Source organism: Pinus tabuliformis, chromosome 1_1, assembly GCF_031772625.1.
Source record: "Pinus tabuliformis cultivar Carrire ecotype Pingquan chromosome 1_1, CPIR1, whole genome shotgun sequence".
NCBI classification, from domain to species: Eukaryota; Viridiplantae; Streptophyta; class Pinopsida; order Pinales; family Pinaceae; genus Pinus; species Pinus tabuliformis.
The window spans coordinates 287,033,603-287,059,975 of record NC_142297.1 but is presented as its reverse complement, the minus strand read 5'-3'; the positions used below and the strand labels follow the sequence as shown (position 1 = coordinate 287,059,975).

At 39.2% G+C, this 26,373-nt stretch overlaps 1 protein-coding gene and 1 pseudogene across 1 annotated transcript; one reads left to right on the top strand and one right to left on the bottom strand.

The window, feature by feature from the left end:
* The first annotated feature begins 2,977 nt into the window (after positions 1 to 2,977).
* On the top strand, positions 2,978 to 13,017 carry LOC149212668 (uncharacterized). The gene is made up of 3 exons (XM_089388779.1): positions 2,978 to 4,339; positions 4,605 to 5,738; positions 12,631 to 13,017. Exons 1-3 carry the CDS (start codon positions 2,978 to 2,980, stop codon positions 13,015 to 13,017), a joined length of 2,883 nt encoding a protein of 960 aa, XP_089244905.1.
* Positions 13,018 to 17,921: 4,904 nt separating this feature from the next.
* Positions 17,922 to 18,955, bottom strand: LOC149212667 (protein SMALL AUXIN UP-REGULATED RNA 10 pseudogene; annotated as a pseudogene).
* Positions 18,956 to 26,373: the final 7,418 nt, after the last annotated feature.

The window sequence follows — 26,373 nt, the reverse complement described above, 5'->3', positions numbered from 1 at the left end:
AAGAAAAATATGATTAAAACACATGTTAATATATTCAAAACATGTATCCCATTTCATTTTATTTTATTTTAACAAATACAAATCAATATTATACTATAAATATGATTTTTTTTTATTTTTTTTTTTTATTTTTTATTTTTTATTTTTATTTTTATTTTTATTTATTTTTATTTTTTTAGGATGCGGGCGCGTGCAGGCTAGGGTTAGCAGATGGCGCAACAATCTGGAGCTGCAGGCGGAAATCGCGGGGCAGAAGGCGAAGAAAGGCACGGCAGGCGGATTGAGGAAGGTAATCTCGAAACATTTGCGAATTAAGTAAGAAGTTTTCATCAGAAAAGCGAGGTTAAACATTAAGAGATAGAGCTGAGGAGGAAATGGAAAATCAACAGGGGAGGGGAGAGATCCTCTCCTATAAAAATGTTGTAGCAGGTGAAACCAGTGCAAGCGGAATGCAGCAAAATCAGAAGGAAAACTATGCACCTGTGATGGGTAACCTATGGCAAAAGAGGATGGGAGGGAAATGCCTTCCAAGGGCACAAAAACAACCCAGATACGTCATTCCCTGCAATAAACTTGAGGAATATAACTGCTATATGAAGGACCATGCACTGATATGTAAGTTCGTAGGGTATTGGCCAACTGAGAAGGAATTATATAGGTGGATTTATCAAAGGTGGAGACCAAAAGGCCATATAGATCTGAAATTGGGAGCAAAAGGGTTTTTTACAGCCATCTTCGCGAATCTGGAGGACAAGGATAGGGTTTTCGAAGAAGGACCGTATTTCATGAACAATGCGGGCCTGTTTATGAAATACTGGGAAGAAAGATATAACCCAGAAAAAGAAAAAATGCTAGCCGCCCCAATCTGGGTTAGATTGTTTGGGTTACCAGTGGAATTTTGGGATCCTGAAATACTAGAGGGGATTGGGAAAACAATTGGGGGCTTTGTCAAAATAGCAGAAGCTACAAAACGAGGCAAATATACTTCATATGCAAGACTCTGTGTTTACATGAATTTAGCAGAACCCCTCCCGGAGCATATCGAGCTGGAATATCATGATGAAATCTGGCAACAGCCAATAGACTATGAACATATTCCGTTCAGGTGCCGAAGTGCCATGAGTACGGCCATCTATATAGACAATGCCCTTTGAATAAGGAGGAGGAGTTAAGTAGAAATCAAGAGGAATATCAAAGAAATTCAGAAAAAATGGAAGAGGCAGATAGGGGCTTTCAACAGGTTACAAGAAGGAAGAAACAAGGCAAAGAGGGCTCCAAAACCCAGACACAAGAAAAGCCCCTTCATACAGCAAGTCAAAACAAGTTTCAAATCCTCCAGAACGAGAACGAGGATTACGAAGTTAACCTGGAGGATGATGAAGATCCTGGAAATACACCAATGGAAATTGTAAATGAAACTAAAGGAAAGGACGCAAATATGGGGAAAACAGTTGAAGAACGGGCTGAGGGAAAGTCAGAAACAGTAACAATCCAATCCCAGATGGAAGTGGAGAGCCAGATAGAAAACGAGGTGGAGGAGGAAAAAATCATGAAACAGTTAATTCAGGAATGGAAAAACCTGGATAGCAGATTCATACCTGAGAAGCAGAAACAACTGTACAAAGAAGCATTTCAGAAGTACAAGGAAAAAAAAAGGGAGAACATGGATAAACAGTTAACCATAGGAAAAAAACAAGGGAATAGTCAGATGGGAATGGACGGCTCTGGCAAAAACAGTAGGAAAAGAGGTTGGAAAACGTTGAGTGAAACCATTCAAACTGTGGGAGAAACGTTGATAAACTCAGGCAAAGTGATACCCCTGTCAGAGGTATTCTTCCCCTCCTATCAAAAGTTTTAAATGATTTTCATCAACTGGAATATTAGGGGTTTGAATAGTAAGGGAAAACAGAGGTATATGAAGGAGAAATTGAAAAAGGAGAAGCCCAGTATTATGATTCTACAAGAAACGAAAATCACAGTGCAGCAGTTGGAAGGAATAATCGACAAAAATAAACTTCAATACGAAGTTATGGGGCAAGATGCTATTGGCTCTGCGGGAGGAATTGCAATTTTGTGGAACCCGAATGATATCATCCTAGAAGGCTGGACCAGTATGAATAGAATCCTTACAGGCATTGGTAGAATAGTAGGAACAAAAGAAAAGGTAGTCATCTCAGGGGTTTATGGCCCACATTCCCCAGGAGAAAAAGAAAGCTTTATAAATAACATGAAAATAATCCGTAGAATTTATCCAGAGGTTGCTTGGGTTATAGGAGGTGATTTTAACTTAATCCAATCCCTAGAGGAGAAAAAAGGAGGGATAAGAAAGTCAGATCAATTCATGGATATGTTTAATGATATGATAGATGATTTAAGATTAGTAGACATTCAAACTATCAATGGGATATGCACCTGGAACAATAGGAGGGGAGGAAAGAATCAGATAGCATCGAGACTTGATCGCTTCCTAGTATCAGAAGCTATTATGAACAAGGACGTTTTCGTTGAAGCGAAGATCATGCCATCTCTTGGATCCGATCATTGGCCTATCAGACTAGAGGTGGATATTAAAAGAAATCGTGGAAGGAGACCGTTCAGATTTGAAGCTTTCTGGCTAAGGGACCCGGGATTCTTAAAGAAAATGGAAGAATGGTGGACGCAAAGTACAGTTCAGGGAAAAGGAAAGATGCATACTTTCCAACTGAAACTTAAGGAGTTGAAAGGGAGAATCAAGAAATGGAATAAGGAGGAATTCGGTAACATTATGGAAGACAAACAAAAACTGGAGGGAGAAATGGAATCACTGCAACAAAAGATAATAAATGAAGGTAGATCAGAGGAGAGCATCAGAGAAGAAGGGATAATTCTTGGGAAACTAGAGGAAAGGCGAAAGCAAGAAGAAGTTCTATGGAGGCAGAAATCAAGAATAAAATGGTTAAGGGAGGGGGAAAGGAACACAAAATTCTTTCATCAGGCTATGATTCAACACAGACAAAGAAACAGGATATTATCCATCAAAGATCAGAATGGTGATAGAGTAGTGGAGCAAGAAGGGATCGAGCAAGTGCTGGTGGATCATCATAAAGATATCCTAGCAGAACCTCAAGTTGACAGATCGGAAGCAATAAGGGAAATATGTTCGGCCATTCCTCGTTTAGTTACAGAAGACCAAAATAAGGCTCTGATGAGAGCTGTTAACTTAGAGGAGATAGAAGAAGTTGTAAAATCCATGAAAAAAGGTACTGCTCCAGGTCCTGATGGCTTCACGGTTGAATTCTACCAAGCGGGATGGCATTTTCTGGGAAGAGAAATCCTAGAATTGATAGAAGAATCTCGAATGAACCAGAAGGTATGGCCTGCCATTAACTCTACTTTCTATGCTCTGATTCCTAAGAGTGATAATTTAGAAGATGCCAATGGTTTTAGACCCATAGCATTGTGTAATGTTATTTACAAGATAATAACATCCTTGATCGCCAGAAGATTGAAACCCCTGCTGGACAAGTTAATATCTACTGAACAAACGGGTTTTGTAGAAGGTAGACAAATCCTGGATGGCCTTGTAGTAACCCAAGAAGTTATCCACTCTTTAAAAATGAAAAAACAAAAGGGCATGATGATTAAATTAGATCTGTCGAAAGCTTATGACAGACTGAATTGGAAATATTTGGAAGAAGTCCTGGAAAGTTTTGGCTTCAGCAGGCGATGGGTTAAGTGGATTCACAGTCTGATTTCTACTCCGAACTTTTCCATTCTTGTTAATGGAACCCCCTCGAAAACCTTTAATGCATCTAGAGGAATTAGACAGGGAGACCCATTATCTCCGTTTCTTTTTATATTGGCAGCAGAAGGCCTTGGCAGATTTATTAAAAAAGAACGAGCAGCGAACAAAATCAAAGGTTTACAGCTTTGGGGTAATAATTTGCCCTTAACTCATCAGCAATTCGTTGATGATATCATGCTATTTGGGGAACCAACTGTTAAGGAAGTGAGACAGCTGAAGAGAATTTTGGACCTATTTGCTGAAGCTTCTGGACTGGAAATTAATAGAGACAAGTCCTGTGTTTTTATATTTAATACTATGGAACAGGTTAAAACTCATCTTATAAGACTGATGGGTTTTAAGAGAGGAGAGCTGCCTACGAAATACCTGGGGAACTTATTGGACTTCACATCCAAAAATATGAAAAACTGGCAAGGAGTCTTGGACAAGCTGAGAAACAAAGTGGCGAATTGGGCTTTTAGAATGCTAAACATGGCAGGAAGGGTGGTTTTGGCGAAATCAGTCCTCCAAGCTATTCCCATATATCCTCTGTCGATAATGGCGGCCCCTTTAGGAGTCTGTTCAAAGATTAGAGAGATCATAAGAAAGTTCATCTGGGGGGGGGGCAAATCAACAGAAAAAATGGGCCCTAGTTTCTTGGAATCACCTAACAGAGAGGAAGGAAAAAGGGGGATTGGGTTTACGTGACCCGGAAAAACTCAACAAAGTGTTAGGAGCGAAGCTCTGGTGGCGATGGTTAAGAGAGGGTAATGACCTGTGGAAAGCCATTTGCAAAATTAAATACAATATGCCTGACACAATAGTTGATATTTTAAAGCAGAAAGAAACCCCCAAGGGTTCAGCAATCTGGGATCTAGCTCGTCAGAACAGAGATCTAGTTGAGAACTATACATTCTGGGAGATTCGAGGCGGAGAGGAAGCTAATTTCTGGGATGACAAATGGCAGCAGAAGGAAAAGATGAATAAAATTCAGATGGTCCATCAGCTTCAGGAAAGAATAGAAGGGAATCGAAAATGTGTCAAAGACTATTGGAAAGATAATGAACTGGATGGAATTTGGAGAAAATGGATAGAACCGGTTGAGTGGGATGGGGAGCTAAATCAAGAACAACAAGAAGCTTATATGAAAGAGGTGGATTCCAGGAAAATTAGAGCTCGTACTGGAAGGGACCTTCTTAGATGGGGGAACTCCATGAAAGGATCTTTCACCATCAAAGAGGCATACTACTTAGCGGACACGCAGGCCATACATGAGGAGAACCTAGATTGGAAGATTATATGGAGAAGCAACTGGTGGCCGAAAGTATCCCTATTCATATGGCTTGCAACTAAGAACAAGATTTTAACTTGGGACAGAATTCAAAAAAAAGGCTTCAGTGGTCCGTCGAGATGTTGTCTCTGTAATACTGAAGAGGAGACCCGAAATCACCTTCTGATTAATTGCTCGTTCGCTAAGAAACTTTGGATGGATACAAGAAGGATATTCGGCAAATCTGAGATAGGTCCCAGAGACTTCAATGAAATAATTTTCCAATGGAATAAAGAGAAATTCCAATGTAAAGTTGTTAGCAGAGCTTGGAATCTTATTGCAGGTTTCGTGCTATGGATGATATGGAAAGAAAGGAACCGCCGATTGTTCCAGAACAAAATAAAGGATTCGGAAATGATATGGAGACGAGCGATCAATCTAATGAGGGAAACAATCCTGGTTGAGAAATGGGACGTGGAGGACTGGAAGGAAAATCAACCTGAGGAGATGATCCTGAACAATTTAGACTTAAAATATGAGATGGTATATCACAAGCAGAACATCAGACATAATGTGCGAATCCAAAATTCAGATAAATTTAGTTATCCCAGAGATAACTTCATCAAATTAAACTTCGATGGAGCATCGAAAGGGAATCCTGGCAATGCTGGTTTCGGTGGCATATTCCGTGACAGTCAGAAGCAGGTAAGGTGGATTTATGCTTGTTGGCATTATGTTTCTGGTATGGCTATATGTTACAGATGTTGTACTTGATGGCAACTCCCATGACAAGGCTCTCCATTTATTGAAAAATTAAGAAGGACGCAGGAAATCAGTTCAGAAGGTGCGTACCCGCAGGTACACCATGCAGGGACCGCGTCCAGAGACGCAGGCCAGCCGTTCAGGAGGTGCGTCCACCCAGTGCACACATTTCAAGGCAGAGAAAAGCTCACGTGGGGGTTTCTTATGTTTTACTCTTGGTATTTAGCCGACGGTTTTGGGTTATTATGGTGTCGGCTCGTGGTATTGTTCCATGATTTTAGGAGGAGCTTGCCTATATAAAGCAAAGGAGATCATTTGGCTTGAGCATGTTTTGGGTTGAATATCTTATGAGGGCTTGATCTGGTCTAGATCTAAACAAGGCGAATCTATTGATGGACCAAGATCTCTTCGCCCATGTTCAGATCTGTAGATCTGATTGTCTGGGTTACTTCTGAAGTCTTGAAATCATCTATGCTCGGAGGGACGCAGGTGCAGTAAGAGAAAAGTGCATCCGTACGCAGGAGCGAAGCGTTTCAGGTGCGTCCGGGACGCAGGAGAGCAGTTGAGCAAGGTGCGTCCCGGACTCAGGCGAGCAGTTGAGCAGGGTGCGTCTGGGACTCAGGCTAGCAGTTGAGCAGGGTGAGTCCGGGACTCAGGCTAGCAGTTGAGCAGGGTGAGTCCGGGACTCAGGATAGCAGTTGAGCAGGGTGCTTACTTCTCTTAAAATCTTTGTTTATCATTGTTGTGTTCTGGGTTTGGTCCTATTATTGTTGATCTGGTTACTACAGTTGATTGGGTGATTCTCTTACACTTGATGATCAATTGATGCTTATGGATCCAGTTTGAAAATTTATGAAAAGTGGTCCTTGTATGAAAAGAAGTAGGGGGTTGTAGCTCCCTTCCAGGAGAGACTGGAAAACGAGAGAGAGTTGTAGCTCTCTGCAGGTTGCAGCCTGCGTACTGGTAAAGGACTGCACCAGTACAAAACCATTGTAAAAGGAGTTTCTAATTTGAAAGAAAATAGAGACATATTGCAGCAGGTGGTTTTCACCCACATTGGGTTTCCACCTTACATCTTGTGTTCTTTGGTGTGACTATCTGTTTTCTTTTGTTCATGCTCATTATTTTATGGTACTGACATGCAAAGATAATTCAAAGAACAAATAAAGAAGATTTATTAAAAGTATTATATAATACTGATTCACCCCCCTCTCAGTATTATTTCCAACAATTGGTATCAGAGCAGGTCCTTCAGAGAATCTTGATCGCTTGAAGGTAGATCGTTCATCATGAGCAACTACGAGAGAGAAGCATCAATCAGGCCACCGGTTTTTGATGGGACAAACTTCAATTATTGGAAGGTAAGAGTTACTGCCTATCTTCAATCTCTTGGTACTGAAGTTTGGGACATCGTAGAGACAGGCTACGCTTTTCCTTCAGCTACTCCTACAGATGCAGCCGAGAAAAAGAAGTATGAAACAAATGCGAAAGCAGTCAGTACTCTATTAGGATGTATATCTCAATCAGAATTCATGAAGGTAATGCACTATAAATCTGCAAAAGAGATATGGGACAAAATTGTCACAAGCTATGAGGGAGATGAACAGGTAAAGCGTGCTAAACTTCAAACTCTCATAATTCAATATGAGACTCTCAAAATGTATAATGATGAAAGTGTGGCTAACTATTTTCTTCGGGTAGATGAGGTTGTTAATTGTATGAAAAATTTGGGTGAAGAAATAAAAGAGGCTATTGTGGTTGAAAAGGTTCTAAGATCATTGTCCCTCAAGTTTGAATCTAAAGTATCTGCAATAGAAGAAAAGGAAAATCTACGAATTCTAACTATGTCTCAGCTACATGGAATTCTAACTGCTTATGAAATGAGAAAGGGAGGTCCATCAGACAGAAGAGAAGCTGCTTTCAAGGCAGCAGGCAAAGGAGATTATTATGAAGCAAACCACGTCCCAAAAGAAGAGGAAGAAGAATCAAATTTTGTCAGAAATCTTCAAAGGGGTTCTGGAAGGTTCAGAGGTAAGTTACCATTTAAATGCTTTGCCTGTGGAAGAGTAGGTCATTATGCTGCAAAATGTCCTTATAAAGATAAAGGAAAAGAACCTGCTAGATGGAACAAGAAACAGAACGCAAATAAGAAAAGCTACTACACTCATGAAGATAGTGATGGTCTATCAAACAGTGATGAAGATGAACAAGGTAATGAATATAAGTTGTTAATGGCATTTGAAGATGATGATTATATGGTTGCTGTAGATGTGGATAACCTCTCTTTTGGAAATGATACTCCTGCAACTATAAAAGGAAAGGGCATTGCTCAGTTAAAAGAAAAGTTCAAGGCTGGAAATGTTTTGTATGTTGATGGATTGAAGCATAATCTTCTAAGTGTCAGCCAGATGTGTGATCAAAGAACCGAGGTTATATTCAGATCAAATGGATGTCTTGTTCGTGATCTTGATACAGGTAAAACAATGATCAAAGGTAAAAGAACTCCAAATAATCTGTACATATTTGAAGAAGGACAACAACAATGCTATCTGAGAAAGGATGATGAGCACTGGTTATGGCATCGGAGGTTGGGACATCTAAGCTTTTCACAAATAAGGAAAGCATGCAAATATCAGGCAGTTCGTGATCTTCCATATATCAAAATTCCTGACAACACCATATGCAAATCATGTCAGTTTGGAAAACAAACCAGAACTAACTTTCCAGAGAAAGAAGGATCAGCTAGCATGCCTCTTGAGCTAGTTCATACAGATACATGCGGTCCTTTCAGGAAAAGAACACCTCGAGGAGAAGAATACTTGATATTATTCACTGACGATTTCTCCAGGTTTGTCTGGTTAGGACTTATGAAGCACAAAGATGAAGCATTCGAAAAATTCAAATCCTTCAAAGCCTTGGTTGAAAATCAATCAGGTCACAAAATTAAGTGCCTCAGATCTGATAGAGGTGGGGAATTTACTTCAAATGAATTTTTCGATTTTTGTGAAGAACATGGGATAAGAAGAGAATTCTCTACAGCAAGAACTCCTCAGCAAAATGGAGTTGTGGAAAGGATGAACAGAACAATCCAACAAATGGCTCGTGCTATGCTTGATGAGTCAGGAACTCCCGCAACCTTCTGGGGTGAAGCTGCACATGTTGCGGTTGTTATTCTCAACAAAACAAATGTCCAGGTGAACAGCACTCAAACTCCTCATGAGCTCTGGAGTGGTAGGACTCCTTCAGTAAAGCACTTCAAAATCTTTGGGAGCAAATGCTATATGAAGAATACAGATGAGCAGCTTGGCAAACTTGAACCTAGAGCAGATGAAGGCATTCTTCTTGGTTACTCTCCACATAGCAAAGCATACAAATGCTACAATAAAAGACTTGGCAAAATTGTTGACAGCATTGATGTAGTGGTTGATGAAAAGGGATACATTCCTAGGCAAGTACATCATGAAGACATCGAAGAAGATGAAAGCTACCCCCAACGACAGAATGATGAAGAAGAAGAACCTCAAGAAGGACCTCAAGAAGAAGAACCAGAGGAGCAAACAAGAATAGAAGAAAAGACTCCATCCATATATGTTCAGAAGAATCATCCAGAATCTCAGATTATGGGGCAGAAAGAAGCAGGTGTACAAACAAGAAGAACAGTTGCAGAAGCTTCAAGCTATTTGGCATTACTCTCCTCTACTAAACCACAAAATGTGAAAGAGGCATGCAAAGATGAATGTTGGGTGAAAGCAATGGATGAAGAACTTGAGCAGATCGAAAAGAACAACACTTGGGAGCTGGTTCCTAGACCAAAAGATAAGAATGTTATCGGAACAATTTGGGTCTTCAAAAATAAATTGAATGAAAATGGAGAAGTAATTAGAAACAAAGCCAGACTTGTTTGTAAAGGGTATGCACAGCAAGAAGGAATAGACTTTGAAGAAACCTTTGCTCCTGTTGCAAGACTTGAAGCCATCCGAATGTTCCTTGCTCTCTCAAGTTTTCAAAACTTCAAAGTATTTCAAAGTGTACATTGAACAGCCAGATGGGTTCATTCTTGGAAATGATCCAAATCTTGTATGCAGATTGAAAAAGGCTCTCTATGGTCTCAAACAAGCTCCAAGGGCTTGGTACTACCGTTTGGACAAATATCTTCATCAACAAGGCTTTTCAAAAGGATCAGCAGATAGCAATCTTTATATAAAAGTTGAAAATGACAAATTGCTAATACTTGTTGTATATGTAGATGACATTATTTTTGGGAGCAATGAAGAAGCTATGAGTCAAAACTTTGCCTCTGTCATGCAGAAAGAATTTGAAATGTCCCTGCTAGGAGAACTGACATATTTCCTTGGTTTGCAAATCCAACAAAAAGAAGGAGGAATCTTTTTATCTCAAACCAAGTATCTCAAACAGATTTTGAAGAAATATGGTATGGAAGATGCAAAACCAGTATGTACACCCATGGTCACAGGATGTAGCCTCAGTGCAAATGATGAATCTGCAGCAGTACATCAACCAACCTACAGATCTATGATTGGAAGTTTACTTTATTTGATAGGTACCCGACCAGACATCATGCATGTAGTTGGAATAGTTGGAAGATTTCAGGCAAATCCGAAAGAGACTCATCTTCAGGCAGTAAAGAGAATTTTCAAATATCTTCAAGGGACTCAAAATTATGGCTTATGGTATCCTAGAGATACAGATCTTACACTTCATGCTTATACAGATGCAGATTGGGCCGGAAGCGTGGATGACAGGAAAAGCACAAGTGGTGGTGCGTTCTTTATGGGTTCCAGACTGGTATCTTGGTTCAGCAAGAAACAGAGTTCAATTGCCTTGTCTACAGCTGAAGCGGAATATGTTGTTGTTGCATCTTGTTGCACCCAACTCCTTTGGATGATGCAGACTTTGCAGGATTTTCAAATCACTTGTACACCACCAATCCCCATCTTATGTGACAACACAAGTGCAATCAACATCTCAAAGAATCCTGTTATGCATTCAAAAACCAAGCACATACCAATCAAGTACCATTTTCTCCGGGAACAAGTACTTGAACAAGTGCTTTTGCCTAAGGTATGAAGGTCAAATTGGAGTATGTTCCTTCTAAGGAACAAGTTGCTGATATTTTCACCAAACCATTGCCCAGGGACACTTTTGAATACCTTAGGCAAAAGCTGGGGGTTGTTGATGCATCATCTTATTGTTGAACCTTTTCTGATTGTTGGCACAGGTTCAGGGGGAGCATATAATGCATTGTTGGCATTATGGAGGATGGTCAGAAGGAGATCTTGGAAATAGCTGCAATATGTCTCTATCTCTTTCATGGTGGATTATGGTTCTTTGCTGCAGATCTGGTTCATTTTCAGGGGGAGCATGATCTTAGGGGGAGCATACCCCTTTGCCCTTGATGTCAAAGGGGGAGAATGAAGCTGAAGTTTGTGAGGTTGCCATCAAGTCCAAAGGGGGAGATTGTTGGCATTATATTTCTGGTATGGCTATATGTTACAGATGTTGTACTTGATGGCAACTCCCATGACAAGGCTCTCCATTTATTGAAAAATTAAGAAGGACGCAGGAAATCAGTTCAGAAGGTGCGTACCCGCAGGTACACCATGCAGGGACCGCGTCCAGAGACGCAGGCCAGCCATTCAGGAGGTGCGTCCACCCAGTGCACACATTTCAAGGCAGAGAAAAGCTCACGTGGGGGTTTCTTATGTTTTACTCTTGGTATTTAGGGGACGGTTTTGGGTTATTATGGTGTCGGCTCGTGGTATTGTTCCATGATTTTAGGAGGAGCTTGCCTATATAAAGCAAAGGAGATCATTTGGCTTGAGCATGTTTTGGGTTGAATATCTTATGAGGGCTTGATCTGGTCTAGATCTAAACAAGGCGAATCTATTGATGGACCGAGATCTCTTCGCGCATGTTCAGATCTGTAGATCTGATTGTTTGGGTTACTTCTGAAGTCTTGAAATCATCTATGCTCGGAGGGACGCAGGTGCAGTAAGAGAAAAGTGTGTCCGTACGTAGGGGCGAAGCAGGTGCGTCCGGGACGCAGGCGAGCAGTTGAGCAGGGTGCGTCCGGGACTCAGGCGAGCAGTTGAGCAGGGTGCGTCCGGGACTCAGGCTAGCAGTTGAGCAGGGTGAGTCCGAGACTCAGGCTAGCAGTTGAGCAGGGTGAGTCCGGGACTCAAGCTAGCAGTTGAGCAGGGTGAGTCCGGGACTCAGGCTAGCAGTTGAGCAGGGTGCTTACTTCTCTTAAAATCTTTGTTTATCATTGTTGTGTTCTGGGTTTGGTCCTATTATTGTTGATCTGGTTACTACAGTTGATTGGGTGATTCTCTTACACTTGATGATCAATTGATGCTTATGGATCCAATTTGAAAATTTATGAAAAGTGGTCCTTGTATGAAAAGAAGTAGGGGGTTGTAGCTCCCTTCCAGGAGAGACTGGAAAACGAGAGAGAGTTGTAGCTCTCTGCAGGTTGCAGCCTGCGTACTGGTAAAGGACTGCACCAGTACAAAACCATTGTAAAAGGAGTTTCTAATTTGAAAGAAGTAGAGACATATTGCAGCAGGTGGTTTTCACCCACATTGGGTTTCCACCTTACATCTTGTGTTTTTTGGTGTGACTATCTGTTTTCTTTTGTTCATGCTCATTATTTTATGGTACTGACATGCAAAGATAATTCAAAGAACAAATAAAGAAGATTTATTAAAAGTATTATATAATACTGATTCACCCCCCTCTCAGTATTATTTCCAACAATGCTAATTGGGGCAGAGAAATGACGAACAACGAGGCTGAATTTTGGGCGATTCACCAGGGGCTGCGAATTGCATTACGAAATGGTTACACAAACTTGGAAATTGTTGGTGACTCCCAGATCGCGGTTGAAATGTTGAAGAAGCTTAGCAATGGGAGAGATTGGGAAAGAATTACAAGCAGCTGGAGAACTGCTGGAATTGTCCAAGAGATAGCGGATCTATTAAAAAGGATAGAATACAAACTAATTAATCACGTTAGGAGGAATGGGAACCGCGCGGCCGACTTCATGGCGAACTGGGGATGTAAAGGACGAGGCAGCATTGTAGACAGCCAATGGAAAGCGGTGTGTGGCAGCAGAGAATGGGCAGACTTGGCAAAGATCATAAATGAAGATCATGATCAAGCTACGAGCGAGAATGCGGGGATTAATGAGCTGGATGGATGAGCGGGTGTGGAGATCTCGCTTAATGAATACAAGTCAGTATGGACAGAGGATTGACATGATGACAGGGTACAGTGCAGTACATTGGCGGCGTGCGTGGAGAACATCTCAGGATCACCCCCAGTGTGAAATAATAAATGCCCGCGATCGGAGAGGATGGTGGAGCGGCATGTCAGATCCTCAGACAACAAATGTTAATCATGGAATGATGGCCAGAAGAGGCATCATCCCGGAAAATAAACGGCGGCAATGCAACGCCGATTCAGTGGCATACATCGAGGGCGGAAAGTTGATAAATACCCAAACGGGCAAGGAAAAGCAGCTGATTAGTCTTCCCCCAACTCGGCGAGCAGCGGTCAGCACAGCCGTGAGACAGCGAGACGGGAGAGTTGTTACACGGCATCAGAGTATACCCCGCGGCATAATCGGAGTTAGTATGGAAACCAGGATGAAAACCAGGGTGGCAGAGGAGCAGTATAGTGCAGTTGACAAGAGCAGGGACCGGAAAGGAAAGGCAATTGCGACAGAGGAGCACCCAACCGAGATTTTGGAGATTGCGGATGAGTCTGAGGAAGAGGAACCCCATTGCGAGGCAAACAGGAGGTCTAACATTCAGGGCGGATTAGCAGACGGTGGGAACCAGCAGCCGAAAGAGGACCACCCAGCACCGCAGGTGGAGAGAGTAAGGCGATACGGCATGAGAAGAAGAGATAGGGGTACTGGAAGCAGGATGGATACAGGCGGTAAGAGGGGTCGGGGGCAGAGCAGGAAGGAAGACGAGAAAGGCGAGAACTCCAAGCAGGAAGCGGGACCAGCCAAAAAAACGAGGAGGACGATGAACCAGAGAATTCATCGGGCGGAGAGAGCTTACCAGCAGAATACAAATCCAGAAGTTAGAAGAATCATGCAACATTTGGAGGAGGAATCTCTTCAAGGCCAATCTGATGAAGAAATGGAGGACTGGGAATTCTTGCTGCATGACCCAGGCAACACCAGGGGCAAAATGTCTCTGTTCAAACAATCTCTTCATATTTACTGGGTAATGAAAAGGTTACTGGCAAAAGCATTAGAGCAAGTTGCTACTGAGATGGTGGAGATTGCGCAGGGTGGCCCTGATTTGCGTAGGGAACTGACTTTCATCCGCATTGCTTTGGAGAGGCAAGAGGAGAAATTAGATGAAATACACCAGCTGCTGAAGGGAGCACATCAGGGTGCAGATGGAGGAGCAAACCAACAACCTGCAATGGAAGATGTCTGACAAAAGATATGTATAGGAAAGCTCATAGTCTTGTTAACTATAGTTTTTTGCATGCTCTAGATAAGGAAATATATTTTATGCAGACCAGTAGGATTAGAAGATCTCAGGACTGTTTAGTCTATCTTGCTAGGATAATCAGACTTTGGGCATTTTATTTTTGGTCGGCCATTAAAAACTATAGATGGCTTAATTACTCGGTTTCCCCATGAGGGCGAGTTAATATGGTTTTGATACTATGTTATGTTTTATTTTCTATCCAGTAATAGAAAGAGTACCACCTCAGCTTACAAAAAAAAAAAAAATATTATACTATAAATATAATTAATGTTTTTATAAATAACACATTTATTTGCAAACAACTCAATCCAATTTAAATCAAATCTTCATTTTACAATCTTCATATAAATTTAATGACATGTTATTAAAAGCTCATTTTTTTGGAAAAAAAAAAGAAATATGTTAACATGTGGCAAGAGTGAAAGATCGTCGCTTAAACATCAACGAATCATTATAAGTAATATGCTTACAACTAAAATGTGTGGATTGGATTATGGTGTGTGTCGTCAATGATGATTTTTCTGTAATCATGAACGGATATCCTCCAAAATTCTTCCGTTCCAGGAGGGGTCTGAGACAAGGCTGCTCGCTTTCGCCATTGTTATTCATTCTTGCTATGGACGGCCTTAGCCTGCACATCTCACATGTCGTGGAACCAGAACGATTTCAAGCTCTTTAGATTGGCTACAATATCAACATTTCACATGGATTCTTTGTCAACAACGGGCTGATTATGGGTATGTTGTACCGTCTCTCCTTGCTTTCCCTCTTTCACATTTTCTGAAAATTTGCCAATGTTATTGGTCTTTATATAAATGCACCAAAATATACCTTATATCATGGTAATTGTGATTTGGATAACATTGTCTACATAAAAAACTTGTTTGTTATAGATGCTAAATTGATCAGACAGGGTATGAAATATTTGGGTTTCCATATTAAACCATGCAATTACAAGAACGTTGAATGGCAATGGTTAGTAGATAGATTTAAAAAAAAAAAACCGGGTGGGGATATAGAAATCTTTCCCTGGGTGGGAAATTTTTTCTTACCCGAGTTGTTTTAAACCAATTAGGGGTACACTGGGCACATCTCTATCATATTCCCGCTTCTATCATCCTCTCACTAAATCAAGTCATGGCTAACTTTATCTGGGGGGAAGTCATATCCAGAAAAAAATTCACCTTGCCAAAATTTCTAATATCACTCTGCCGAAGGCCAGGGGGGGATGGGGAATTCTTAATCTTCGCCGTTTTGGATAGGCTTTACTTATTAAGTCTCTTTGGAGAGGAATCATTGGTACTGGAACGTGGAGTTTGGTCATCAGAAAAAAATACCTTAAGAATCATGATTTCACTTTCTGGTTTCATAAAGGTACCATTGGAGCCAAGAAAGGATTCGCAATCTAGCTCAATTTCCAAAAGGTCACCAAGATCTTTTCTGCATCATCTGGTTTGGAATATTGGCACAGGCCACAATATTCTCATTGGAACTAATTGTATTCTGGGTTACGGTGATGCTGACAATATCCTAGAACAACTTATTGTTTCCCTTAATAGAAGAGGCATCATTTTCTGGTGTCAAGCCATTGCTTTTTGGAGGGGTCCCCATCCTATCTGGAAGTCTGCAATGGCACTGGGTTTCCCTACTCTGTGGAACCTAGTATGGGAGCGCATAGTGGTGGGGATGAATCAGCTGGAGATCTATCAATTTGGAAATCCGGACAAGTTAATCTGGTCAAGGAGGATGCATAATGACAATATTAATCTGGTGAATACATATATTTCTCTCTGTTCCAAGGTTTTAAACCTAGCTGAGGAACATATCTTATTTGCTTTTTGGAAAGCCAAAATCCCAAATAAAATTATACTTTTCACTTGGCCAGTTTTTCATAACAAAAATATAACCTGGGAAAAATTACAAAAGAGGAAATGGTATGGACCTGGCATCTGTCCTATTTGCAAGAAGGAATATGAAAACAACAACCATATATTTCTCACTTGTCCCCCCAATACTTAGATCTGGAAAGGACTCTCTTCTCACTTAGTTTTCCCATTTCACCAACATGCCTTCATAAAGGACTGCCTACTATGGTGGAGAACTGAAAAGGCTGACTGGAAAATCATTCTTCCTATCCCTTGTTGGCAAATATGGAAGTGGAGAAACAACTACATTTTTCAAGATTGCACAAGGAATTTCAACTCAGTTTGGACAACATAATCACATGTTACACTTTATATGCCACGAAAAACATATGTAATAAATTCCCTCGCAACTAAAAGACCGAAGTAAAATAGATATACCTGATGGCATTTTCTGATGGTGCTGCACAACTACAAATATGTGGATGTGGTTTTTGGCTGACCATCTTGAAAGACCAAACTTAAAGTGTTTTATGGCATGGGGGCAGAGGCACGAACACTAACGCTGAGGTAATGGCCTTATGTGACCTCTTATGGTTCACTAACCTTCTGGATATTCCCTTCATCCACATCCATGGAGTTTCCAAAGTAATTATTGAGCATATTATGGGATCAAAAAAAATCACAAATCCCTTAGTACTTGGATGGTTGACGAGGATAGAAATGTTATGGTTACAACAAAACAATTACACTATCAACCATGTTGATAGGAAATAGAACATGAATGCAGATGATTTATCAAAGAAGGGCTTAATATGCTCCATGGGAAAAATGCACTTAACAATTTGTATGGACCAAAACAACATTAATATTGAAGACTTCCCCTTCCCCGGCTAAGTACTTTCACCCCAATAACATTTTGATTTTTTGATACTGTGCAGGTCAAACAATGTTAATTTTTTGCAGCATTAATGGATGACTATTGTTATTTTTTCTTTTTGAACTTGGCCACTGGGCATAACAGTGTCCTCTACGAGGATTGAGTTGTAGCTCGATAAATTCCTATTTCTAGTCTCCTCGATAGATGGTGTATAACTCAATGCAAATGATTATGTTTTGCCGGGGTGGATTGATCTACCAAGAAAGGTCTCGTAGATGAAGCCTCTGAACGATACAAGATTCTCATGTGGGAACCGAATGATGTGGCTCTAGTACTATCTAAATTCTAATCTTGCTTTACATCACCTCCATCCAATATTATTGCATTTCTACGCTACAGGATTGATTTGATGATGGGTTCATGCATCTACAGGCAACCATCTATTTGCTATTTCATGAATATATCTTGAACAAAATTGTTTTGCCATCTAGTTTTCTCGCTGTATAAGGACTATGGACTGTATTTTTCCCCTTTGTCTTGCAGACTTTTCACAACACAAAGGGATTTGTATTTTGGATTCGCTGTTGAGGCTCATATTATGAATATTGTATGGCATATGTATATCTCATTATTGATATCAGTATAAAATCAAGTACGAAATTGATGTCAATATAAAATTAAGTTTTTTTTGTATTGATAAAAATTACATATTCCAAAGCAGAATTGCGAACTTGTTAGTTAGCTTGGGAATTACATTTGAAAAGGACAAGAAAATATTTGAATAAAGGAAAACAGAATATGTCATCAAACAAGATTTTATTTTGATCAATTGATTGATTTGAGATTGTCACAACTGTACAGTTTAGTATCATGGCCAATGTTAATGAGAGGCATTCTCAAATAGCAATATCCCAGGAAAGTGCTCAGTCCCGTGTCCCCTTGCCTCTCGTCTTTGGAGGATGATTTTGAAATTTCGTGCCCATTGGGCTCGCACAAGTGAATTCCAAAATATCTAAACTATATGAAATTCTTCGGCGTCGCAAATTGCCCCGCTCTTGCGCTGCTTCCATATATAATTTCTGAAGAAGGTGATCTGGAAAGCGCCCGACTTTAGACCTCGATGATCAAAATTCAAAACATCTGGAAGCGATGATTGAATTTTTTCAAGAAACTCAAAATCCAAAATAAAAGGAGACAACCAAAGAAGAAATTTGTTCTCCCTCCCAACTTCAATTTTGAAGGACATCTCTGTGGTTTTAACCAGGCCATGTTACTATACCCATGGTTGGGTTAGGATCTTACTGGAGTTCAGGCACTCTTCTCTGTGTTAATGGATATGGAGGAACTAATCCAACTTGCTGGTACTACTTCCTTTTTAGCCAACATCGATGTCAGATAATGGAAAGCAACTTCCTCACAGGGAATGGTGAGACCCATGTGGTGATCAAACCCATACTCTTCCTCGGCCTTCTGCAGCAAAACCCTGAAAAGAGAATTATTCAAATAAGTCGTGGGGATCACAAATCTACTGCGTTCGCTTCCAACATACACTGCACAGTGTCCCTTGGGAACATCTGTGGGCAGAGCACTGCAAGTGCAAGATACATCATCTTTCAGTGTGAAATACCTTGCCTTCTTTGAGGAAAGGGCATCTCCAATTCCCTTATAGCTATGGGCAACCTTGAAAAAGGCCTTGATTATCCGCTTCAAAAGAAGAACTTGAGGATTCCTTATCCTTCTTGCCATTGAATTCAGAAGAAAAGCAATTATTTCTAAAAACGAGGGATAGAAGGCTTACACGATTTTGTGGTAAGGCAATGCATTCGTTCTCTATATATAGCACTTGATAATGACAATCACAAGAAGAGTAGCAATCTTTGCCAGTCTACAGAATTAACAAAATTGGCCGAAATTGCAGTTAATGTCAATCTTCAAGATGCCTAAGTGAAACCTAATACTCATCCTGATATCTCTGTAGTTTAACTTGCCTGGTCCATTGAATTCCTATGGAGGTAAACGGCGGTGCACGTTAGTGAGTTGGATTGATGTGAGATGTCATTATCATTGTAGACCAGAAGATACTGATGTCTCGGAAAGATTAAATAGTGACCTGTGGGTCAAGTCGTGGAATGAAAGGCTGTGGTTGTTCAGCGGTCCCCTCGTGGTTCTGCCGGTTTGCATTTGAGCAGAAAAGGGTCCGCATTCATTGAGTGTTGGACCCCGCTGCTTCTTCAGAGATCGGACATAAAGATCAAATACTGTTTGAGCAGCTATCCACCGACTGTAGACATGTGGGACATCTATTTTCGATCAATAATTAAGTTCTGGCCCCGTTGAATTGCTGAAAGATTTTAATGACATGCTCTGGTTCGGGTTCCGGTTGGGTTGGGTTGTGGTAGACAAGTGGGAGTTTGCTGCAATTCTCATGGAAGAGGTAGATGTAGTATAAGGTCGACTAAAATTAAATGCCGTAGTCTTTAACGCGACTTTTTGAAAGCCTTTCCGGCGATTTTTTCCGGTGAAAATCCGGCAGTAATTTATTGAAATCCAAGTTTGATAACTAGTTTCTGCACAATGAAAGCGTCCCAGGGGTTTTTCAGGGTGCTGAATCCGAATATGCAGTTAAAAAACCATTTTAACTGCAACAAATCATGATTTCATCTCAATTTCTTCCGCCGGATTCCGTCACCGGAATCTCAAAAAGTCGCATTATAGACAACTCCAAATTAAATAATTATATAAAATATTTAAATAATATTTATTCATAAAAAAATATTTTTAAATCTTTCTCATGCCTATTTAATAAATTTATATTAATAAATATATAAAATAAATCTACATTAATTTTAAAACTAACGCCTAATTTTAAAACTAATACCTAAACTTTCAGTCTCAGTATTTAGGAGAGACTTTTATGCTAGTTTGCTCTTTTTAGTGGACTAAGCTAAAATTTGCATAAAAACATCGAGGGAGACCGCTCTCACAGGCAATCACAAGTTCCCAATAGAAGCGCTGCAGATTCTAGACCGCGAGTTCCAATCTGACATAACAGTTACCCTAGCTTGCTGCTGTCAGCAAATGAGATGGGAGTTTCACCTCATGATGCGACTACATGTGTATGTAACGTGTAAACACCTCGTGTTTCACTTCATGCATACAGCATGTGTATGTAACATGCAAATATCTATATTGCTGGTTGAATATTTTGAAATGTGATATTCAAAGAGAGCTTTTCTTTGATCTTTTGTTCGATCCTTGTATATCCTTTTAATCCCATCATCTAAGATTAAAATTTATAGAAATTAACCATGATTTTTGTTGAAATTTTATGTATAAAATTGATGGATCTATCAACATTGGTTACCTATTTAACTTACATGACCATGCTAGTTATATAAAAGGGAAACATAGGTATTATGAGAGCCAAAGTCATGAACAATAAATTATATTTTAATGCATTTCATGGGTTGTATTAAAAATATTTTCCATGATTTTATATTTTTATTAAATTTAAAGTTAAATTAAATTTATAATGGTTTTTATTACTGTGTTGATAGGTATGTTTATTTTGGAATAGTGTATTGAAAATTTTATTTTAGTTATTAATAACTAATAAGTTGATGATAGGAATTTATTGTTGAGATTTTCTGTTTATTAAATTTGGCAAAAATCTCATGTAGGTGACAACAATAGCATTTGTTGCTATATTAGCTCCATTATTCTTGAGAAGGAGTTAATGCATCCTAAATTTGTTGTGAGAGAATTTATGATTCAGTTTTATACTCCAGCTATAAAAAATGTAAGCCCGTAGAGGATATGTGTGTAGAAAATAGGGTGAGCTGAGAGTATGTGTGAGGAATTAAATTGTTGTAATCTCCTGTTGAATAATAAGATTGGCGATGCCTCTGTTTGGTGGATGTAGCCCATATTGGTTGGGCGAACCACGTTAAATCTTTGTGTTATTTTTATGATTTTTGTATGTGCTGTGTATGCTTGTTAAATTTCCACTGTGCATTTTTTGCTCCAACAATTGGTATCAGAGCATGTTGTGGAGCTGGTACGTGTGACAGAGACGCTGCAGAAGGAGGAAGGTCGAGCTTTTTTGTTGGCGCGGTTTTGGTAAGAACAGTCGCGCCAATTTTGAACTAAAGAAGGGTTGGCGCGGTTTATTCAGTAACAGTGTCGCCCATTGGCGCAGAAGATTCAGAAACAGTCGCGCCAGGGCGCCAGAAAGGGCTATTGACGCGAAAATGAAAGGGTTAATCGCGCCAATTTCATGCCTCGCGTGGATTTTGTTTTAGGTGTGGATCTTCCACCGTTGAGGAGCGCCAGGCATTTTTCCCTCTGGTAAAACTGCAATTTTTTGTTTTTTTTTTTAAATTATAATGACATGGTACGGCAGAGGCATTATAGTATAAGGTAAAGGCATTTGTTAAATCACAACTTCATTTACTAAAAGTTGGAATTGGAGATTTTGTTTGTTACAACGTGGAAAAAACTCAAAGTGCTCGTTTTGAGATCGAGGAGTTCAATGGCAAAAGCAACTTCGAAATCTGGAAAGTGAAGATGCATGATCTACTTATGCAACAAGGCATGGCGAAGGCTTTGTTGGGAAAATTCAAACAACCTTACACCATGACAGAGGATGAATGGAGCGAATTGGATGGAAGAGCTCTAAGCGGTATTCGAATGTGTTTAGCGGATGATGTTTTGTTTGAAATCGTGTCAGAGAAAACTTCTGCTGGTTTGTGGATAAAGCTTGAGAAGCTATACATGACAAAATCCTTAACCAATAGGATTCTTCTGAAGCGACAATTGTACAGTTTGCGCATGAAGGAAGGTACGGCTATTACTGATCATTTGAATATCTTTAATACTCTCCTGGTGCAATTAGAAAGTATAGAAGTAACTTTTGAATCAAAAGATAAACCTATAACTTTATTATGCTCGTTGCCCGAGTCATGGGATCATTTTGTTACTTCTATAAGTCTTAGTATATCAGAAACCCTTGAATTTGATGATGTTGTTGGAGCTTTGTTGTCTGAAGAGACAAGGAAGAGGTAAAATTCAGAAACCTCTACATCAAAAGCAATGATGGTCAGAGGTCGTTCTAAAGAAAGACGCTTTAGTAAGCACACTGACTCGCGTTCAAAATCGAAAAGGAAGAAGAGTAAGGTAAATTGCTGGTTTTGTGGCAAATCAGGACATTTGAAGAAGAACTGTTGGAAGAGACAGCAAACATCCAAAGAAGACTCTTCAACAGAGAAGAAAGAAGCAAACACGACATATACAGGTATGGCATCCATTCCAAGTATGAGTGATGAAGTGTTATCAGTTGATTTGTTTAATCATGATCAACATTAGTTGTTAGATTCTGGTGCATCAAATCACATGTGAATTCATAGAGAATGGTTTAAAACTTATAAATCAGTCAATGATGGAGTAGTTTACATGGGAAATGATGTCACATGTAACATTGTGGGAATTGGAAGCATCCAGCTGAAAATGTTTGATGGGACAAATAAAATTCTAACTGATGTAAGACATGTACCTGAACTAAGGAAAAACCTCATTTCATTAGGAGTACTAGACACTAATGGATATAAAACTTTTATTCAAGGTGGAGTAATGAAAGTTTATAAAGGAATTTTACTAGTAATGAAAGCAAAGAAGGTTGGAAATCTTTTTCAGTTAGAAGGAAGAACAGAGTCAGATCATGTTTCTACAGTGTCTGAAAACGACAGTAATTCTATCCGTTTATGGCATCAAATTTTGGGCCATATGAGCGAAAGAGGTTTAAAGATTTTATCTGATCGTAAGTTACTTCCTAATTTAAAGTCTGATAAGTTAGATTTCTGCAAACATTGTCTGTTTGGGAAACAAAGCAAGCAGAAGTTTAAAATTGGAAAACATACTAGTAAGGGAATCCTTGATTATATCCATTCGGATGTTTGGGGTCCATCTCCTACAACCTCATATGGAGGATTGTTATATTTTGTATCTTTTATTGATGATTTCTCTAGAAAAGTGTGGGTCTACATGTTAAAGAAGAAGTCTGATGTGTTTACAATTTTCAAACAATTTAGAGCATTAGTTGAAAACATCACTGAAAGAACCATTAAGTGTTTAAGAACTGACAATGGTGGTGAGTTTACTTCAAAGGAATTTGATAATTATTGCAAGGACGCTGGGATCGAAAGACATAAAACCACTGTATATACTCCTCAACAAAATGGAGTTGTTGAACGCATGAACAGTACTCTTTTAGAGAGAGCAAGAAGTATGCTTAGTAACGCCAATTTGCAGAAGGAATTGTGGACAGAAGCGGTTTCTACAACTTGCTATTTGATAAATCGATCACCATCAACTGCAATAGGATGCAAAATTCCTCAAGAGGTATGGAAATGTCATTCTTGTGATTGTTCTAAACTAAAAGTTTTTGGTTGTGATGCATATGATCTAGTTCTGAAACATCAGCATTCTAAATTAGATCCTAAATCAAAAAGATATATCTTTGTTTGATATGGTGATGGGACTGAGGGATACAAATTGTGGGATCCTACTACTCACAAGATCATCATTAACAGAGATGTTAAATTTAATGAATCCTCACTTGAAAATCCAGATGTAGATGATAAATTGAAACAAGATAATGTATCTAAGCTTCAACACATTCAGTTTGAAACTAGTTCAAATACTGATGATAGTCAAGATGAACATGGTCCAGATACAAGTCATGAACAAGTTTCAGATGCACATCATGAACAAGTTTCAGATGTAGATCATGAACATGTTTCAGATGCAGATCATGAAGAAGTTCCTACAGATAATAATCAACAAATTATGGAAGTACCAGAAACATCTTTAAGGAGGTCCACGAGAATCAAACGTCCTCCTAAAAGGTATGATGATTATGTTACTTCAGTTGCTTTAACCACTAACGATGATGAACCTTTGTGCTATCAGGAAGCTGTAGAAGGTTCTAAAAGTGAAAAGTGGAAAGAAGCTATGAAGGACGAGATGATGGCATTAGTCAAGAATGGAACATGGGATTTGGTAGAACTTCCTAAAGATAGAAAAACTGTGGGATGTAAATGGGTTTACAAATTGAAAAGGGGTGTTGATGATACAGAGGACAGGTACAAAGCAAGGCTGGTCGCAAAAGGTTTTTCTCAGAAAGCAGGCATTGATTTTCATGAGATATTTTCACCAATTGTAAAAATTGTTTCAATTCGAATTGTATTAGCACTAGTTGCTTTACTTGATTTAGAATTACAACAACTAGATGTTAAAACTACATTTTTACATGGAGATTTAGATGAGGAGATTTACATGGAACAATCATAAGGGTTTTTTCAAAATCGCAACAATAAATTTGTCTGTCGGCTCAAGAAATCATTGTATGGTGTGAAGCAGTCGCCTCGACAATGGTACAAGAAATTTGATTCTCTCATGATGAGTCAAAATTATATAAGAAGTGAATATGATCATTGTGTTTACTTTAAGAAATTAAGTAATGGCATGTTCATTATCTTAGTGTTGTATGTTGACGATATGCTTTTAGCAAGCAAAAGCATAATAGAGATCAACAGGTTAAAGGCTCAGATGGCTAGGACATTTGATATGAAAGATCTAGGAGCAGCAAGACAGATTTTGGGCATGGAGATTTTCAGAGACAGGAGCAGTGGTAAGCTGTGGCTATCACAACAGAAGTATATTGAGAAAATACTCTTGAGGCTTGGTATGAACAATGTGAAGCCTGTTTCAGTCCCTTTAGCTTCCCATTTTAAGCTTTCTTCAAGTTTATGTCCTAATACAAATGAAGAAAAGGAATATATGTCTCGAATTCCATATGCCAATGTAGTAGGTTGTTTGATGTATGCGATGGTTTGTACTCGACCAGATATTTCAGATGCAGTTGGGGTTGTCAGCAGGTATATGGAAAATCTAGGAAAAGAACACTGGTCAACACTAAAATGGGTGCTTCGGTATTTGACAGGCACAAGTGATTATTGTATCACTTATAACAGGAGTAGTGAATTTGTTTGTGGATATGTTGATTCCGATTTTGTAGGTGATTTGGATAAGAGAAGGTCAACTTCAGGGTATGTCTTTACTCTTGCAGGTGGAGCTATTAGCTAGATGTCAAAGCTACAAAACATTGTTGCTTTATCCACTACTGAAGCAGAATACATAGCTGCTTCACATGCTTGCAAAGAAGCGATTTGGTTGAAAGGTTTGTTTGGTGAGTTTGGTAGGTTACAGGACAACATCAAGTTATTTTGTGATAGTCAAAGTGCAATTAATTTGGCTAAGAATCCGGCCTATCATAGTAAATCAAAGCATATACCTATCAAGTACATGTTATTTTGTGATAGTCAAAGTGCAATTCATTTGGATAAGAATCTGGACTATCATAGTAAATCAAAGCATATACCTATCAAGTACCATTTTGTAAGACATGTTATCACTGAAAGGGGAGTCTCTCTTGAAAAAGTGCATACAAAGGAAAACTGTGCAGACATGTTCACGAAACCAGTTTTGTTAGAGAAGCTACGTTGGTGTCTGGCTTCTCTTGGCTTGCAGAAAAGATAAAATAATAAATGAACCGGGTATCAGGCTAATTGTTGTCAAGGTGGAGATTGTTGAGATTTTCTGTTTATTAAATTTGGCAAAAATCTCATGTAGGTGACAACAATAGGATTTGTTGCTATATTAGCTCCATTATTCTTGAGAAGGAGTTAATGCATCCTAAATTTGTTGCGAGAGAATTTATGATTCAGTTTTATACTCCAGCTATAAGAAATGTAAGCCCGTAGAGGATATGTTTGTAGAAAATAGGGTGAGCTGAGAGTATGTGTGAGGAATTAAATTGTTGTAATCCCCTGTTGAATAATAAGATTGGCGATGCCTCTGTTTGGCGGATGTAGCCCAGATTGGTTGGGTGAACCACGTTAAATCTTTTTGTTATTTTTATGATTTTTGTACGTGCTATGTATGCCTGTTAAATTTCCGTTGTGCATTGCTTGCTCCAACATTTATGTTGTTATGACAAAATAAAATAAAATAAATATAAAAATAAAATAAAATACAAGTAAAAACAACTTAAAGTAAATTTGACTTGGTCAAGTTACACGTGGATTTTGTACTTCATATTTATGAAAATCCATGATATCAAGTGGAATATAGCTTATTTAAAGGGTGGAATTAAACCAGCTTACATCTATTTTAACTCTAAATCTACCAAGCACCAAGAGAGATCAAATGTCTTGAGATGTAAACCTCTAGAGTTAAAAGAGATT

Coding starts and splice junctions, on each gene's coding strand:
- LOC149212668 (XM_089388779.1), top strand. CDS start 2,978: ATGATTCAACACAGACAAAGAAACAGGATATTATCCATCAAAGATCAG. Junction 4,340..4,604: donor TAATGGCGGCCCCTTTAGGA/GTCTGTTCAAAG, acceptor ATTTTAAAGCAG/AAAGAAACCCCCAAGGGTTC. Junction 5,739..12,630: donor TCCGTGACAGTCAGAAGCAG/GTAAGGTGGATT, acceptor GCGATTCACCAG/GGGCTGCGAATTGCATTACG.